The sequence below is a fragment of the Pseudorasbora parva genome, chromosome 13 (assembly GCF_024679245.1).
Source record: "Pseudorasbora parva isolate DD20220531a chromosome 13, ASM2467924v1, whole genome shotgun sequence".
Taxonomy (NCBI): Eukaryota; Metazoa; Chordata; class Actinopteri; order Cypriniformes; family Gobionidae; genus Pseudorasbora; species Pseudorasbora parva.
In genome coordinates, this window is record NC_090184.1 from 29,501,361 (window position 1) to 29,520,589 (window position 19,229).

At 38.4% G+C, this 19,229-nt stretch overlaps 1 protein-coding gene across 3 annotated transcripts in view; it reads right to left on the minus strand.

Moving 5' to 3' along the window:
- The window catches only part of sema3gb (sema domain, immunoglobulin domain (Ig), short basic domain, secreted, (semaphorin) 3Gb), a 47,476-nt gene that overhangs the window by 11,815 nt on the left and 16,432 nt on the right, over positions 1–19,229 (minus strand). For all 3 annotated transcript variants that reach the window (XM_067413835.1, XM_067413834.1, XM_067413833.1), the window contains one exon: positions 15,032–15,160. In XM_067413835.1, coding sequence (XP_067269936.1) covers positions 15,032–15,131 — 100 coding nt within the window. In that variant the 5' untranslated portion in view covers positions 15,132–15,160. The remainder of the gene's footprint in view (positions 1–15,031; positions 15,161–19,229) is intronic.

The following is a 19,229-nucleotide window of genomic DNA, read 5'->3' on the forward strand; positions in this document are numbered from 1 at the left end:
TCATCTCCCGCAAGTCTGACTTCATCTCTCGCAAGACTGACTTCATCTCTCGCAAGTCTGACTTCATCTCTCGCAAGTCTGACTTCATCTCTCGCAATTCTGACTTTCCCTCGCAAGTCTGACTTCATCTCTCGCAAGTCTGACTTCATCTCTCGCAAGTCTGACTTCATCTCTCGCAAGACTGACTTCATCTCTCGCAAGACTGACTTCATCTCTCGCAAGACTGACTTCATCTCTCGCAAGTCTGACTTCATCTCTCGCAAGTCTGACTTCATCTCTCGCAATTCTGACTTTCCCTCGCAAGTCTGACTTCATCTCTCGCAAGTCTGACTTCATCTCTCGCAAGTCTGACTTCATCTCTCGCAAGTCTGACTTCATCTCCCGCAAGTCTGACTTCATCTCCCGCAAGTCTGACTTCATCTCCCGCAAGTCTGACTTCATCTCCCGCAAGTCTGACTTCATCTCGCGCAAGTCTGACTTCATCTCTCGCAAGTCTGACTTCATCTCTCGCAATTGCTAGTTTATATCTAACAATTCTGAGAAAAAATTGTCATGTCATTTCTGACTTCATCTCTCGCAATTCTGACTTCATCTCTCACAATTGTTAGTTTATACCTCACAATTCTGAGAAAAATTGTCATGTTATGTAAATTCTGACTTTATCTCTCGCAAGTCTGACTTTAATTTTTTACAATTGCAAGTTGTCATGTCATGTCCAGATAAGCATCCATACATAAATGTATGGAAGCTTATTTCTGCCACAGAAGAAACCATAGATAGATGTAGGATAAGATGGATCTAACTTTCTTTTAGTTCCAACCCTTCTTGTGGTTAGAGACTAGATGATTTATTTTTTCTTTTAAATGTAATTAAATATTACTTCATAAATTAATTTAAAAATAATTTAATAATAATAATAATAAACATTACAAATATTAATAAAAAAAATATATTTTTTAAAATTAATTATATATTTTTATTTTATTCTATTTTATTTTAATCAACTCAGACTTCTTGTCATATTCTTCACACAGCAGGTGCTGGTAGTTTCCATCTCTCTCTTTTTCTTTCTCTCTGAGGGAGGACACAAGGGAGAACAGAGCAGGTGCAGAGATGAGAGACGGCTTCAGCTGTCTGAGCACGCCGTGCTCCAGTGTACTAAGTGTCTGTTCCCCGTCTCTATCATATTCAGCCACTAATTTCCCCAGACACATCACCAATTAAAGCAATGCATTTACACCAAATATTTAGTGTTTTCATCTATGTTCAAAAAGCTTTAAATGACAAAAACATAATTACATACATCACACCATAACAGTGTGAAGGTGGAGCCAGGATATGAGAGGAAGCTGGTTGACTTTAAACATAAATCTGAGGGTAGGAGGACGTGCTGACATCGTTGCCCTCAGACTATGAGAGTAAGTGCGTGAGTTTAGCAGAGTGGAACTACGCAACTGACACAGACCGAATCTATAAATTACTCCATGTTAGCGTCATACCACACACCACTTTGATCTCAGAGGTATTGCTGTGCTCGCGTCCAAACGCCTGTCCAGCGTTACACGTTGGATAAACTGAAATAGAACTGGGCCGGTGACAGGAAGGTCACAGCAAAGTATGTGGAAAGAGAAATAAAGACATGATTAACCTCTTGTATAGGTGATTGGAAGGAAATAATGCTCTGACTGAAGGTCTGACCTAAACAATATTTAGTCATTCATTTAGTCAATAAATGTGAACACATGAGACATGAGATGACATGAGAACGGCTGAGATGCCACATATGCTCTCAATGTGTGTGTCTGCACATGTTTGTGTTAGGTGTTCTCCTCAATGCTCTAACTACGAAGTGTGGTGGTGGTGGTGGTGGGGTGTGTGTGTGTGTGTGTGTGTGTGTGTGTGTGTGTGTGTGTGTGTGTGTGTGTGTGTGTGTGTGTGTGTGTGTGTGTGTGTGTGGGGTTCTGGCAGCTGTGTGGGTGATCCTCCAGTCATGTATAGAATCTCCCTGGCCCGATCCACAGGGGCAGGCTGGGATTCCAGACCGCTCGCTGCGCACTGGGGCCACGGATCTATTCTCAGCACGCTCTCTCATCCCCGTCCAACAGGCTTCATCCCCAAAATCCACTATCTTTTTGGCAAGGGAGGACAGTTTGCTTTATTCAGTAAAGAGGCACCTGACAGCCTGCAAACGTCAGGTCAGACCTTGACCTTTACTACTTTCCAACAAACATTCTAAAGCACTCACACCTGAAAGAAGGGAAGTGATATCCCTTGATTAAGGAAAATAGGAAGTGATGTCATTGAAAAAGGAATTGACACAGAGATGTTTGATTCTTCTTAAAAGAACAAACAACAACAACAGCAGCACCAACTTAGAATGAATAGTTTTATAATAAAAGTACATTTATATTTTAATTATAAAAGCAACTAAAAAATCAAAAACATAATAATAATAATAATAATAATAATAAAAATAAACATGATATAAAATAATATTGATGTATTATATTATAATTATATTATAATATATATATAATATATTTAAAATAATTCCACTATTGTTGTTATTAATATGAAGTAAATTTACAATAAAAAAAAAAAAAAAATAATAATAATAATAATAAATTATACTTTTAGTATTAAAACAAAAATATATTTAAAATACTTTCACTATTGTTATTATTAAACAGTAATATGAAGTACATTTATAATAATAATAATAATAATAATAATAATAATAATAAACATGTCCTTGATATTTTATTGTTTTAAAATAAAACGTAATTTTTACAATTTAATATGTTAATATCTAAAATATTTTATAAACATTTTTTTATATAAAACAACAATAAATAAAATACTACTACTACTACCACTAAGAATAATTCATGAACAATTAAAGTAAATGGCTCAGGAGCTGCGGCAGAGATCTGAACCAAGTGACAATGCAGGGAAAGGAAAATAGGAAAATTTGGACTGCATTTGAGCCCCTTAAAAGAAGCAGAAAATGACTTAACACAACGCAACCTTAACTGAACTATGACTATGGTAAAACTATAATGCATCATGCATTATTATAGATGTTTATCTCTGTACCAAATATTCCAGCACGTACATCTTTGTATGTGTATGTTTGAAGAGATCTGCATCCAGTGTGTTGTCCAGCTGGCTTGTGCAGTTGTGACTCTTATGTGAGTGTGTGTATGTGTATTTGCCAGCTTGTGCCACGAGTCAAATTTAATAACATTTACAATGGCAAAAGCAGTCAGATTTTCCACTCACAATGTCCCAATTGCAAACATTTTATGTTTGCCAAACCCAACTCAGTGATGGTGCCAACGGCAGACAGAACAGGTCGAAAAACTGTTTCAGCTTAGTTTTTACAATGCGTTTAATCGGAAAATATGGCATATTGTTTTTCAATTAATTACATGAATTTATAATCTTTTGCACATGGACATACGTCAGAACTATTATAACATTGCCGCAAAAGAGAAACTACAGTGTCTCATTTGTTTTGTGGGTTGGAGTCATAGAAACTGAAGATGTCATGAAGATGTTAATTTCAATGTTTTAAAATGTAAAATATATCCTAAAAGGTACAACAAACTACAAAGTTGGCATCACTGTGTACTATTCTAGTCTTTATGGTCAACTATGGCTGGAATTACTGAGTAGCACAATCAGATTTGTGAAAATACTATCTCAATACATGTTTGAGAGGTTGTGTTTAATTTAGTGGGTCATTATGACTCATTAGGGTCCTAGAGATATAAAGAAGAGGAGCACTTGAGATTTTCGCTGGAGACTCTGTGGTTGTAACAATCTCTGGCCTAATACACAAAGACAAGCTGATTACTGTGGAACATGCTGAACAATGAGTTAGGGAAAACTACCCGATTATTAACAGCCCCTCTGTTGCCTGTTAAAAAAAAAAGATTATGCAATGCTGTGGGAAGGAATAAGACGCCAGACCCCTCAATTAATGTGCAGTGGAAAACTCGATTTCTCCCTTAAGAGACACATTTCAAAACATCTTGTGTATGTTGTAGCAAAAGTAAGATTACAATTTCTAAATGGACTGTCATGATTTAAACAGTAATCGCAGCTCAAACACTGGAGGCAGGTGGACAGCATTTACAGTCTCTGTGAAAAAGGACATCTCATTAAAAAGTTAGTCTGGAAGAGACTGAGATGTTAAGAGCTGCGTCAGCAGTTAAGTTCAGTCTGCTCAGAAAATAGACAGACTGTATAAAAAGTATAGCGATCTATCCACGTCTGTATATTTCTTTTGGACGTCTCTAGTTTGAGCCTCGTCTAAACTCCTGCTGCGACTCGGCCCTGACAACTTCTTTCCAAAAGCTGCTGCTGCTCAACCTCACTGATTTTATCACCATATGGCCAAAGCCTTTTTTAGGAAATCAAAATATTTAGGTCATGACCTAAATGCACAAGGTTTCCATAAAGAAATATGTTTTCATTGAATTTCTAGTCATTTATAGGGGTGTAACGATACCCTCATGTCACGATGCTGAACTCACAATATTATTGTGATACTCCAAGGCATTTGGTAAAAGGTTAAGGTTACCGTTGATTCAAATGCTAAATCTAGTATTACATTGGGGGGGTGGAAATGAGTAGGCTTGGGCTTGGTGCTGGTAAGCCAATGTACAGAAAAATGGTGACACCAGTATAAAAATATTTGATAATGATTCTGAAGCTGAAAATTACAGATTTTATTTAGACAAATATGCTTGCACTCGGTCACTGACTATATATTCAAAATAATACAGGCAAATTTTTACTGGTAACATTTGGCATCATCAGGACCCACAACTATTCACCCACTGCATTATTATACATTATATTCAACATCATATATAGTAGTTTAATGTAATACTGGCACTAAAACCCTGTGAACTTTTTTTCTCAGTAATATTCACTTTGGGTGAACTATACACAATACAGATTTTCACTATCCACAATACACATTTTTATTGCAATATATTGTGACACAATATATTGTTACACCCCTAGTCATTTATGAAGCTCTTTAAGTCAAAAATGACTTGCAGTAGCAGCCTGGTTAAATTAATGTTCTAGGTTCAATACAAGTTAAAGGGAGAGTTCACAGAAAATGAATATTCTGTCATCATTTGCTCATCCTTGTCATGTCTGACTATGACTTTCTATATCATATATTGAAAAATATTTTTTCCAGGTTCATAGAGTAAAACTCATTGAATTACATTGCTGACACGTTCAAAATATATCCTCTTCTAGACATCAAATAATGAGAGAACGAGTAAACTATTCCCTTTGTTTTACAAGGGAAAGGGGTCAGATCACATTATTGTTCACAGGCATCCATCTTGGGTAAGCACTGACATAGTCTGTCACAACCATATGCTAATTTAACAAACTAAACTTTTTGTCCACTGTGAAGGCCTCATATGTGTGTGTGTGTGTGTGTGTGTGTGTGTGTGTGTGTGTGTGTGTGTGTGTGTGTGTGTGTGTGTGATTGTGTGTGTGTCACTTTCACATGATTCTATCAAATAGTTTTAAAAACAGAAGCATCTAATCACTGTACTTAACAAAACTGCTAACAATTTTTAAAATTTTATTTGTATATGATTGGACAGTGACTATACCTGTATGAATATCTTTCTTCTGCTGAACACAAAATAATATATTTTGACGAATATGGGTAACCAAACCATTGGGTCCAATCACTTCCATACTATGAAAAAAATAATAATATGGAAGTCAGTGGAGCCATCAACTTCATACAGGTTTGGAACAAATGATGGAGTAAATGATGAATTTTAATTTTTTGGCTGAACTATCCCTTCAATGCTAGCCCATCTTCCAGCATAAGTTTTTTTTAACATGATTTCGCATTTAATTTGTGGCTGCAAGCCAAAAACTTTTGCAGGCTTAATGCCAGACGACTGGAAAAAGGGTAAAGAGTACCATGAGAATCCTCATAGATCCAGCTTTTAATAATGTTGTTAAATCGGTTCCTCTGTGCCACATGTCCTGTTTTTTTAAAGGCCAAGATCATTACTTGGACATGGGAGGCATGCTCAAGGCCAGCATGGAAGAAAAAACCCAGACCATTTTTCACAGGATAGGACGTCAAGCTAAAGTGTCTCATTGGTGAGGAATTCCTCCGAGTTTCTCCAGGGAAGGAAATGTTGATTGTAGATGAAATGCAAAACTCTACATGACCTCATTATAGATGCATCTGCCAACAAACACTTTGCACAAGAAACTTGGATGGTCATATATGAAAGAAAAACCCATTTGTATTCATTTACAAGGCTTTGATCCAACAGCAAAGATACAATACAGTGGTATCATTACAAATTAGACAGATGTGTTCAAGAAACACCCTATTTATTGCAAAAGGCATCCGTACTGTAAGCCCAGTATAAGTCCCCGATCAGACAGAAAGTACTTTGTGCAATGAGAGGCGCCTTTTTAAATTGTTTTCTATTGGCGCTGCTGCATCTCGCATTTTTGTAATTTGAAATAAATAAATAAATCAACCGGGCAGAAAAGCTCCTGATGCCATTCGCGTTTCCCCCATTGTCCAGTCGAATGAATAGAGAGGTGGGTCTTCTGTTGTGGTGATTGTTACGTTGATTGGACTGACAGGACAGTTTATTCAGGAGTTGCCTAGCAACATAAAAAAACAGCAGCGCACTGCTGTCTTTTCTAAATTTAAAAACGTCAACCAAAAAAGGCAGTGCTGTGCGCCTCGTGTTTTAAAACCTGAAAACGTATTCTGTCTGATCCAAGCTTTAAGTCTGATTTATGCATCTGCGTTGGATCTACATCGGACCTGCGGCGTAGCCTTTATGCCAGGGGCTACGCGTAGATTTTAATTTTTATTTATGCGTCTTTGTCTGCATTGACATGCAGTAATACATGCAGAGGGAGCATGTGTATCCCTGAGGGAGGCGTTCGTGCAGACCAATCACAGAGCTTTACAATCGACACACTGTTACATTTTTGTAGAGGTGCACGACAGGGTACATCTTAGGCTACGCATGCAACACACAGCCTACGACATAGCTACAGCAGACACTCGATGCAGAACTATAAATTGGGCTTTCGATGTCACATTTTTTGATGTTTTGATATAAACAATAATGCCTTCATCCTTATTAGTCTGACTAAACGACCACTTATACATAAGAGCTACAGTAACATCAGCTTCTGTTTTGAAACTAGCTTGTTACTACATGTTTCATTTGTTTTTATGGGCAATAAACCGAACCGCTAGACAGGATTAAACTGGTAGAAATTTGTGATGTATCTGACGTTGCTATGCTGCGTAGTCACGAAAGTTTATAATTTGTATGCGTTATCCTGAACACTTTATCCAGAACATAAACGGTTGGTAAAGAAAATGCATGTGAATCAGTATATTTGATCCGTGCTCTTAAAGTGACAGCAACCTAGTATACCTGCTGCCAACTATCATTAATGTTAATCAAACAATAAAAAAAGAAAAATCTCACTGCTCTTGACTGAATCAATTTTGAAACTTTATTGCAAGTAAAAGTATATTTACATTTTTTTATATAGTGATGATTAGTGCTTTTTATACATTAGATACATTTTACTTTAGCGTCATAACATTAGTTCTGGCCGGTCAAGCTCGCATCAGTCAGCTCCTTCAGGGCTATCAGCAGCTATTGTGTTCTCCAGAGCTCATTTACCTTCCTCCTTACCTCTAGTCAGAATTTGGTATTCTGATTCCCCTTGAATCGGACCAAACTCCTGAATTATTTTGTACATTTAAATATTGACATTAACATTAACATGCCAGAACCATGCCTCCAAAATAATGATAATGATAGTGCACAACAATGATAGTGGTCCTGACAGAAATTATGTAGCATTTATTATTTCTGCTTGAAGTTTTTAGGTTAGTCTATTACATTTGTGTCTGTTCTATTGTAGTTTGTTTTCCTATGCTTGTAATTACATTATTATATTATCACTTATTATATTATCACTGAGTTAATTGTCTTCAGTAAGCTCAAGTTTATTTGTTTTATTTGTTTTTTGATTAGGCTAGAATTAGTTTCTCCCCTCTTTGAACTGTCACCTTATTGTGGTGGAGGGGTTTGAGTATCTGAATGATCCTAGGAGCTATGTTGCCTGGGGCTTTATGTCCCTGGTAGGACCTCCCAAGGCAAACAGGTCCTTGGTGACGGGTCAGACTAAGAGCAGTTCACAAGCCCACTATGATGACCATAAAATCAAGGACCGAGACGTCGCCCGGCATGGCGCAGCCGGGGCCCCACCCTGGAGCCAGGCCCGGGGTTGGGGCTCGTATGCGAGTGCCTGGTGGCCAGGCCTTCCCCCATGGGGCCCGGCCGGGCTCAGCCCGAAAGAGCAACGTGGGACCGCCCTCCTGTGAGCTCACCACCTGCAGGAGGGATCATAAGGGGCCGGTGCATATTGGATCGGGCGACAGTCGAAGGTGAGGCCCCCGATGACCCAATCTCTGGACACGGAAACTGGCTCTAGGGACGTGGAATGTCACCTCGTTGGCGGGGAAGGAGCCTGAGCTTGTGCGGGAGGTTGAGAGACACCGACTAGAAATAGTCGGGCTCACCTCCACGCACAGCTTGGGCTCTGGAACCACACTTCTCGAGAGAGGCTGGACTCTCTACCACTCTGGAGTTGCCCATGGTGAGAGGCGGCGGGCTGGAGTGGGTTTGCTTATAGCCCCCCAGCTCAGTCGTCATGTGTTGGAGTTCACCCCGGTGAGCGAGAGGGTCGCTTCTCTGCGCCTTCAAGTCGGGGATAGGTCTCTCACTGTCATTTGTGCCTACGGGCCGAATTGCAGTGCAGAGTACCCGGCCCTCTTGAATTCTCTTGGAGGGGTGCTAGAAAGTGCTCCGACTGGAGACTCCATCGTTTTACTGGGGGACTTCAATGTCCACGTGGGCAGTGACAGAGACACCTGGAGGGGCGTGATTGGGAGGAACGGCCCCCCTGATCTGAACCAGAGCGCTGTTCTGTTATTGGACTTCTGTGCTAACCATGGCTTGTCCATAACGAACACCATGTTCAAGCATAAGGGTGTCCATCAGTGCACATGGCACCAGGACACCCTAGGCCGAAGGTCGATGATCGATTTTGTGGTCGTCTTATCTGACCTCCGGCCGTATGTCTTGGACACTCGGGTTAAGAGACGGGCGGAGCTGTCAACCGATCACTACCTGGTGGTGAGTTGGATCTGATGGCAGGGGAGGAAGCTGGACAGACTCGGCAGACCCAAACGTAATGTGAGGGTCTCTTGGGAACGTTTGGCTGAACCCTCTGTCAGAGAGATCTTCAACTCCCTGTGGGGGGGGGGGGGGGGGTGCTCTTGCTTAGGGCTGTACGGTCCCATTCGACCAGAGCAGGAGCTTGGTTCGCATTGCCGGCAGTAAGTCAAATTTGTTCCTGGTGCATGTTGGTCTCCGGCAGGGCTGCCCTTTGTCACCGGTTCTGTTCATAATTTTTATGGACAGAATTTCTAAACGCAGCCAAGGGCCGGAGAGTGTCCGGTTTGGGGACCATGCAATTTCGTCACTGCTCTTTGTAGATGATGTTGTCATGCTGGCAACCTCAGACTAGGACCATCAGCATGCACTGGGACGGTTTGCAGCCGAGTGTGACGTGGCTGGGATTAGAATCAGCACCTCCAAGTCCGAGGCCTGGTTCTCAGTCGGAAAAGGGTAGCTTGCTAACTTCAGGTTGGTGGAGAGTTCTTGCCTCAAGTGGAGGAGTTTAAGTATCTTGGGGTCTTGTTCACGAGTGAGGGAAGGATGGAACGGGAGATTGACAGACAGATCGGTGCAGCATCTGCAGTAATGTGGGCGATGCACCGATCTGTCGTGGTGAAGAAGGAGCTGAGCCGTAATGCGAAGCTCTCGATTTACCGGTCAATCTACGTTCCTACTCTCACCTATGGTCATGAGCTGTGGGTCAGGACCAAAAGGACAAGATCCTGGATACAGGCGGCTGAAATGAGCTTTCTCCGCTGGGTGGCCGGGCGCTCCCTTAGAAATAGGGTGAGAAGCTCAGTCACTTGGGAGGAGCTCAGAGCGGAGTCGTTGCTCCTTCACATCTAGAGGAGCCAGCTGAGGTGGCTCGGGTCTTTATTTCAGATGCCTCCTGGACGCCTTCCCAGGAAGGTGTTCCGGGCACGTCCCACCGGGAGGAGACCCCGGGGAAGACCCAGGACACACTGGAGGGATTATGTCTCCCGGCTGGCCTGGGAACGCCTCGGGGTGCCCCCGGAGGAGCTGGAGGAAGTGGCCAGAGAGAAGGAAGTCTGGGCATCTCTGCTTAGACTGTTGCCCCCGTGACCCGCCCCCGGATAAGCGGAAGATGATGGATGGATGGATAGATGGATGGATGGATGGATAGTATTAGTTTGTGACATTGAAATTAGTGTCAATAATTGTGAAATTTCAACTGAATACATTTTTGATATCATAAAAACCTTATTTAAAGCAGTAACCAAATTGTTATTGTAAAATAAAAACTCATTGCGAGTTATCTCCTACCCATATTTGTTTGTTTGGCATGTTTAAACAATAATATTCAGGCCAAGTTAAAATCTGCTGGCTCTTCATCTTTAAAGATCTTTAAAGACAAACCATGTGCACAAATCAACTCCATCGCTGAGTATTTTCAAAAACTGTAGTGAACCAAACACAGTCTCAAAAATGCGGTTTGAAGCTGACAACGTTTTCCAAACTACATTGTAACCAATTACGTCAATGTGCGGGTGGGCTTTAGCATATCATCATTAACCATGCTGTGAAGCAGGCGAGTCTCAAGGGAATTAAGCCATGTTCTCCCTGTATTTTTTCTTGATATGAAAAATCAGGGTACATTTAGCAATATAAAGCGTTAATAATGTATAAAAACATAGAATAGAATTTCAGTAAGTGGGAGAAAGTCATATAGTTCTTTATAACATTGTAATGTGTGTCATATGCTTCTCTCACACTTACTGACATTCTATGATTTTGGAAGGATGTTGATTTTTAGAAGGCAGACTAAGATGGCAAATGGGAACCTGGTTTGTGTAATATTAGCAACGCATTATTAGCTGTTTGAGAACGTAGTCAAGTAAAAGGCTAATCATATTAATTACTGTACGTGTCCGACGTTGTAAAGAGCGATACCATTGTGTGGTGTTTACTACAATAACTTTACTAAAGTTGAGCAAGCGGATCTATGAGCTTGTGTGAAAGAAGGCGGGGCTAATTTGTATATTCATGAATCCGTGTATACTAAATTATGCAATGTGTAGAGCTACTTAAGGCATGAAGACATTTTTTCACATAGGAACTTTTTTGTTTTAAATAATGTCATTTTGGTGATCAAAGATGTGTTTTAAGGGATACATTGCCTATTATTGACTACGGGAGACTTTAAATGAGCAAAATGTGTTAAATGTAGCACAAGCAAAACCAATTATGTTGAGCCAAAATGTTGAATAAACACTCAAGGGGCATTGGATGAGTTGAACTTTATGAATGATGGGTGTTTCAGGGCATTGGAAGTCTGCAGATTCCGGTGTAATTCTGAAGGTGGATCTCATTCATAGACATTCAGAAGAAAAGCCACATTAGACAGACTTGCAAAGAAAAATAAACTCCCCTCTGTTTATAGTCTTCTAACTTGTAGTTCTGTTTATAAAGTAAATTTATCTATATACCCTTTCCAAAAACATTTCCCACATTTATAAGCAGGCATTGATGTCAGTTTTTAAGTGGCACTCTGGGAAAGTGGCCTGGTTCCAGAGAGAATCTCAGAGAATTTGAGTGTTACTCTCTTAATGCACTCAAGCCACTCATCCTTGTCTTGAGAAGCAATGGGAGTAGCAGTGAATAAATGGACAAAACAAACATAATTTCAAGAGCGTAGCAGAATTATTTAGATTCAGATCCCCTGAATGGGAGTATTGAATCTTTAAACCCAACCCTGACCCTAACTCACACTTCATACCTGATAAAGCCAGTGGCCCTGCTGTGGGGTAAAGACGGATTCAGGCTGGATGACACCGGCTAAAGCCCCAAACATTCCTGTTGTCTCTGTGGCATTTTGGAGCAGGTTGCTGGCAGTGAGCCTTGCCATGCTTTGGGGGGCTTCCCTGTGCTTTGGCCGAGGTAAACACAGCAACCACACAAGCTAATAATAAACCTCAAACGCCACAAGCCAATCCTGTTTCTCAGAACAGGGATCTATCCCACTGTCACCTACGCACATAATAACCCCAGTCAACCCGGGGTCATAATCACCTTCGCAAACACTCGGGTGCACAGACATTCACACTTACACACAGACACTCACGCATACTACATTTCAAAGACATAAACCATACCCATAAACCTTAAAAAAACCATTGTTTATAATTTACAACCTAACAGACATCTTTTGTGAATTATTTTGGTTGAAATAACTATTTTAGTACAAATAATGTAATGTATAATAAGCAAAAATCATCCATTGCATAAGTAAATAAATGAATTATTTTGATCATTATTTGATTACAAACATTTAAAACTACCTCTAATATCTACACAACACTACAATATGCAATTCATTTTATTTAAAATGTTGTGCTGAGCAGATTTCTTAAAAATTGTTCTAAATTACATGAAAAAGAATGTTGTTAGTAATGTAATCTAGATTAATCATTTTAGGTAATGTATTCTGACTCATTTATCACATGGATTTTAATAGCCATATTGATATAAAAAGAGAAAGAGAAAGAAAATGTATTCCATTTTCATGAAGTGCATTAAATATTACATTATGTTAGGGTTTCCCAGACTGGGGTTCATTATAGACCTGCAGCGGTTCATGAGTTTAATGAAAAGCTATAAAATAATTAAATTATAATAATAAAAAATAATTCAATAAATAATTGGTGACACTTTACAATAAGGTTCATTAGTTAACTACATTAGTTAACATGAACTAATAATGAACAGCACTCATAAAGCAATAATTTTCCTTTGTTAATGTTAATTTTAACATTTACTATTAAGTTCATGCACTGTGAACTAACATGAACAAACCATGATCATTTGTATTTTTAACTAACGTTAACAAAGATTAGCAAATACAGTAACAAATGTACTGCTCGTGGTTAGTTCATGTTAGATTATGTTAATGATGTAATAATAATGTTATTAACAAATTTAACAAATTAATTTACATTAATGAAATCTTGTTGTAAAGTGTTACTAAATCATTTATAAATAAATATCTATATTTTCTTACATAATGCCAAGATATTCATACATTTTAAGTGTCCGCATGGTTTTTGGTCATACTGTTTGTATATTAAACAAAACGAAAACACAATTCGAGAGACTGACTGCGGGAGCTCAGAAACATTTGAAATTATGATAAATCCCTCATTTAATGGTTTGCTGTTTGTTATATTGCGGTATTTTCAGTTTCAGTGTTTGTCGAAAATTTGTTGCATTGCAATTTGTTGCATTGCTCGGGACACTGTTAGGAAAGCCCAGCAGCATCCTGACAGTAGGGTGTCATGAGGAACCATGCCTCAGCTTGCTCAACTGGCACAGGATGGCACACGCCACCAGGTTGTGTACTAAATATACCTTCTGGAGGAGACTGTAAGTGTGTGTGTGAGTTTATGTGTTTCTATTTGTGTGTGAATACTTTCTGATGGATTATACAAAGTAATGGGGCTCCACTGCAGAGACACCTGCTAGGTTTTGTGTGTGACAGTTTCTGAGAACTGAGAGCGAATTCATGTCAGACTTTGACCTGTTGTGCCGCTGCGCTTCTGTCAGACGGGTGGGCAAAATAGTATTATAAATGTGTCTACATGCAGCTGTGCCTAGTGACTTTCATTATATAAAACAATATCTCTTCAACAATGCCACTGTATCTTTTCAAGCCCGATAATTGACCGCCGTTTGCGAGCTGAACGGGGGAAAAATGCTAATGCTTTTTTGTGTTTGAGAGATTTGACTTTTAAACTTCAAACATCTGCCTCGCTCTGCTTGCATCTCTTTGTGCCCCGCCGTGACACATCCCCCTGCAGAGGGGATGATGGGTAGTCCCCTCTCTGGGGCATTAATTGGGAGATGAGGCATGCTGGTGCCAGATTCAAAACATACACATGACGACAGGAAGTGAGAAAGTGAGAGCGTGTGACATGAGGAACAGTAAGAAAAGAGAGGATTTAAAAAGCCACTCAGAAGCTCCACAAAGCATGAAAACTACGTTCCATTAAAGTGGTCCTTTGAGAAGATATTGCACTTAAAGTTAAGTAACAAAATTAAGTAACACTTTAGGGTCTAGGCTTTAGGATCCAATTCTCACCTTTGTCACAATATAACAAAGTTGCTTATTAGCATGCATATTACTATGATATTGGCTGTTTATTAAGTTCTTATGAAGCACATTAATGGCTTATTCTGCACAACCATATTCTACTTCCCTTAATCCTATAACCCAAAACCTAAAATGTACTCATTATGACAAAAGATGATATTTTGAAAAATGATTTGTTTTGTTTTTTGCCCATATAATCAAAAGTCAATTAGGTCCAATGTTGTTTTAGACACCACTGACTTTTATTATATGAACCTTTAAAAGCATTCTTCAAAATATCTTCTTTTTGTGTTCCACAGAAAGAAAGTCATACAAGTTTTAAAAAATGACACTTAAAATTCCTTGACATATCCAGGATAAAAACCTCTAATCTCTAAAGACATTCACTAAATGTTTCACGTTTCTGCCTGAATGGTTGTACCTTTTAAGTGAGATGTTAATGTGATAATGAGATCCTGATCATATCTGTGCGGACACATTTTATTATCAACAATGTTGAAACTTACATTAAATACTGATAGTTTTGCTTTTATCACACCAGAAATGTATTGTGTACTCAGAAACTAATGAATTGATAATAATGTGTGCAAGCATGTAAAAAAAAAGGAGGGGGGGCCACATTTCTCACCTTTATATGACAGGTGCACTCGGGGTGTTGTGCGGGTGTTGCCATGACAACCGTAGACACACAAGCTCAGGATGAGAAGCAGGGTTTGCATCATGTTCATGATAATGGCAGCAGTTTACCCACCGAGATCTGCAAGTGTGAGAGAGACAGAAACAGTTACACATGCGTTACACATTGTAGAGCATTAGAAAGTTTAATTGTTTGCTGACAGCAATTATATACTTTTCAGGATATGTTATAGCATAAAAAGCGTTTTCACCAATGCTATTGTCTTGTTAGCGTAGAAGCTCCAACCCTGAAAAGCCCTGCCTTGAATTGAGGCCTGTTTACAGGTCACTAAAAAAAAAAATCGAAGAGAAGTCCCACCCGTCAGTAAAGAAGCTCAGAAGAGAGAAGAAAGCAAAGCACTGAAGGTGTCTGGTTGCCTTTTCATGTTTGACTGAAATGTTTCCAAACAATAGCACAGGGTTGTAAGTTTTTTCTCTGAGCAATCACAAGCATCCACCGTGAGGACCATATGCCAGCCAGTTAAATCACAATGTTGAGGTATGTAAACACAGCTCAAATTATCCAAAGGTACACAGCCTTGTTTTGTTTTTAGCTTTATATAGGAAAAAAAGAGAAATATCTAAACTCAACTGGCCTTTTCCGTAAAAACAGTGTTAGATTGTGTGGGAGAGGGCAGCAAGTCTTTCTGCAGTGGGGACATGCGCCCAAAAGAGATTAGAAAACTATGCAGTCAGAGAGCAATGGTTTCTTAAGTATGTCTGCCAAATCCTTCCAGCTACGGCAAATCCATGTCACACTGCCTTGCTTTAAATCTTAAACTCTCACTCCTGGCCAGCAGGGAACGGCAAACCTACTGTGAGCCTTCGTATCTGCAGAAAATCACCCCGTTCTGAGGTGCTAAACATGGCGAGCACGTATCTATGCAAGGTGTGTACACAGATTTACATGCTTAATGAGGGATAACCGTAACAGGAATGCAAACACTTGCTCGGACGTTTTATAATGGAAAATGCTCAAAGACGCTGAGCTCGGAACAATGCTGATTTATATACCCAATATGTCAATGTCTTTAACTCATTTTAAAGCAGAGCTTACAGTAAGCTAAACATCTTTGGTTTAATATTCTGCCTTCAATACAGGTTAAGATCAATCTACAGCATGTTGTATCTTGATAGCCTCAAGTGAAGCTTAATATTTTAAAGAAGCACTTGCACTACAGTTCAAAAGTTTTTATTCAAAAGTTTGACCATTATATTTCACAACATTCCTGTTTTTACTGTATTTTTAAACAAAATACAGCCAGGCATAAATAATAATTTTAAAAAAAATCCCCCGTTTTTCCCATTGGAATGGGATGACACTTGGTAACTTTATTCAGTTATGTTAAAGGGTCGGAAAAAATAGTCACACTTGTCTCCTTCGCGGTCAAAAATGATGACAGGAAATTAATGGGAAATGTGCAAAAATACAAAAACTCAGGGATTCTTTTGGTGATACAAACCACAAATCAGCCATGCAGAAAAAGTGCACAACAATTTAGGGGTGACGCTAAAATATCAAGAGTGCAAAATTATAGGGAAAAAAGTTTTCAGTAAAAAAAAAAACGGTTGAGGCTTTGGTCACTTTTGACCGCAAAGAGGACAAGTGTGACCCCTAAAAGAAGAGGACCAGAGGGTTTTAAAGGGACTATTTCATACTAAGTTCATGTTAACCCCTTTATTACTTATGTCTTGATTGAAACAGAGTATTTCTGCTTTCCCTTGGACTGAAATCTGAATAATCCTTTAAAATAATTATTGTCACCACAAAAGTACACTATGCATACTATGCTGATTTAACAGGTTTGTTGTGGTTCTACCACTAACTGCCTCTTTGTCAAGGCAGTTTTATAGCACGCTATGAAGTGCTGTACTTTGGCCCTCTTCCAAGTTAAATGACACTTTTCCAGTGAAGAAAAATGACAGGAACAATAGCCAACAGACAGTGTGTTTTGTCTATGATGAATGTACTGAAGTATCATGAATTTGATCTGGAGAAGAGAAATACATAAAAAATACATTTTAGTATTGGGAGCAAACCAATTGGCTCTTTTTATTTATTTTTAGATATTTGAGTAAGCATTCGGGTTCGGCACAAATGATGTGTAAGATTCATAAAACAATAGCACTGTCGAATTCTCCACTGTCTGCTACCCTTGAAAGGCACCAGAGGGAATGACCAGTCTGTGAAGATTAAAACCTGGCACCAACACATTATTGTCATCATGTCAAAATTATCTCAACAATCCAGACAGACAGAAAATACAGAGCGCTCACACAGTATGTCTGATTTGCTTCATTTTGGTTGACTTGTTTTGTATACATATAAATATACAGTAGGCCAACCCAAATCATTACAAAAGAAGAGCATTAATGAATACTGAAATATAACAACATCATTAGCTCCAGTGTAAGGGAAGCAATTTTGAAACTATAGCTTGCCAAGTTACATATTACAAGTTACCTACACTACAAACTACTAATACAAAGTGTCAGATCATATACATAAATCTATAAAAGGATGAAGGCACTGAAAAACATTTCAGTTTACACTATACTACCAAAAAACAGTCAAAACAAAGAGTCACCATAAATGAAAATTAATAATACTTATGTTAAGGAATATCACAGTATTTATAATAAATTGTTTATCAGTGCACATCATTTTTTTTTTATGTGACCGATGCTGGTTACATGAGTCACAACAAAAATGTTATTTTCAATATTCTCTATTAAAAAAACCTTTGAAATTATGTATGATTTGTAGAAAATTAGACAAAAAATTACTGAGCTACAACTATTTGAAGCTGAAAGAGTCAGTAAAGTCAATTTTGAGAAAAATCTAGTTTTCTGAAGGTTCCAAAACAAAATCTAACAACAATACCAACAACAACAAAATCCCTGGTAATAACACCAAATGTGGCACACCAAGTCAAAACCCATACCTAGGGATGGGCGAGATGGCCTAAAATCCATATTGCGATATACATTGCAGTCTCTTGCAATAACAATATATAAATTACGATATTTAAATATAATAGAACCTTATGAAAAATTCAGCTTGAATGTTCTTAGTTCTTAAATGCCACCCAAGATGCAGAGAACAGGAAAAACGGGTGTATTTTTAGTTAAGGAAATACACTGTACTGACAATACTTTTCAGTATTACGGTAGGCAAAGCCAATCTTTTGTGTAATGCATAGACACTTTAAATAAAAACATATTTCAAAAAATGTTTCTTACCTCCAGCCTAATGTAACGTATTTGGCTTTAAACATTTTGTTCTCTTAACGAAATAAAAACTGCTGTCTTGTTAATAAAATAATGGATACTGTGAATCAGAGAATGGGATGTCACAATTCCAAAATTCTATTAGTCGGTACCAATCCAATACCATAAAAATGTAACAGTACTCTGTACCTATTTCGGTACCACAAAATATATTTTTATTTAACTATTTAAAAATAAATAAATAATACAATTCAATATGTTTATTATTTGAGATGATAATCCTTATTATAAGTAATAATAAACTTTCAAAGGCTATATGCTGTTTAAAAGTAAACTGTTTATAAAAAAAGATAACAGTGAAAAATAATCAACCACCTAGGCATAATAATAATAATAATAATAATAATTATTATTATTAGAGACTAATTATTATTAACGTTACATAGAGACGAAGTTAAAAGCATCTGTGTCGGACGCCTTAAATCCGAACCAAGTCCAAATGGATGTTGCACCGTTCTTTTTCACAGCTCCTCTGTTTCCCTTTCAGCTATGTTTACTCAAGATGACGAATACGATGATGCGTTGCAATCAATTACAGCTCATGGCTCTAAATTTTGTGGGTCGATTCCGTCATCAACATGCATTATCACAATAGTCCAATATAATTAAAATCTCTATCGTTGGACAACTTTGTATTGTTCATATCGCATATTGTTTATATCGCCCATGCGTATCCATAGGAAAATATACCATAATTGTTCGATTAACATAAATGAAACAGAAAACCTATATATTAAGACCTACTGTAATGCACGGATCTAATATAATGTTACAAATCAGATTTTTCCCCCACCAATTAACCAAATGTTCACTTAAGACATAACAGGCAACGTTTGCATAAATACTCGACAAGACATGTT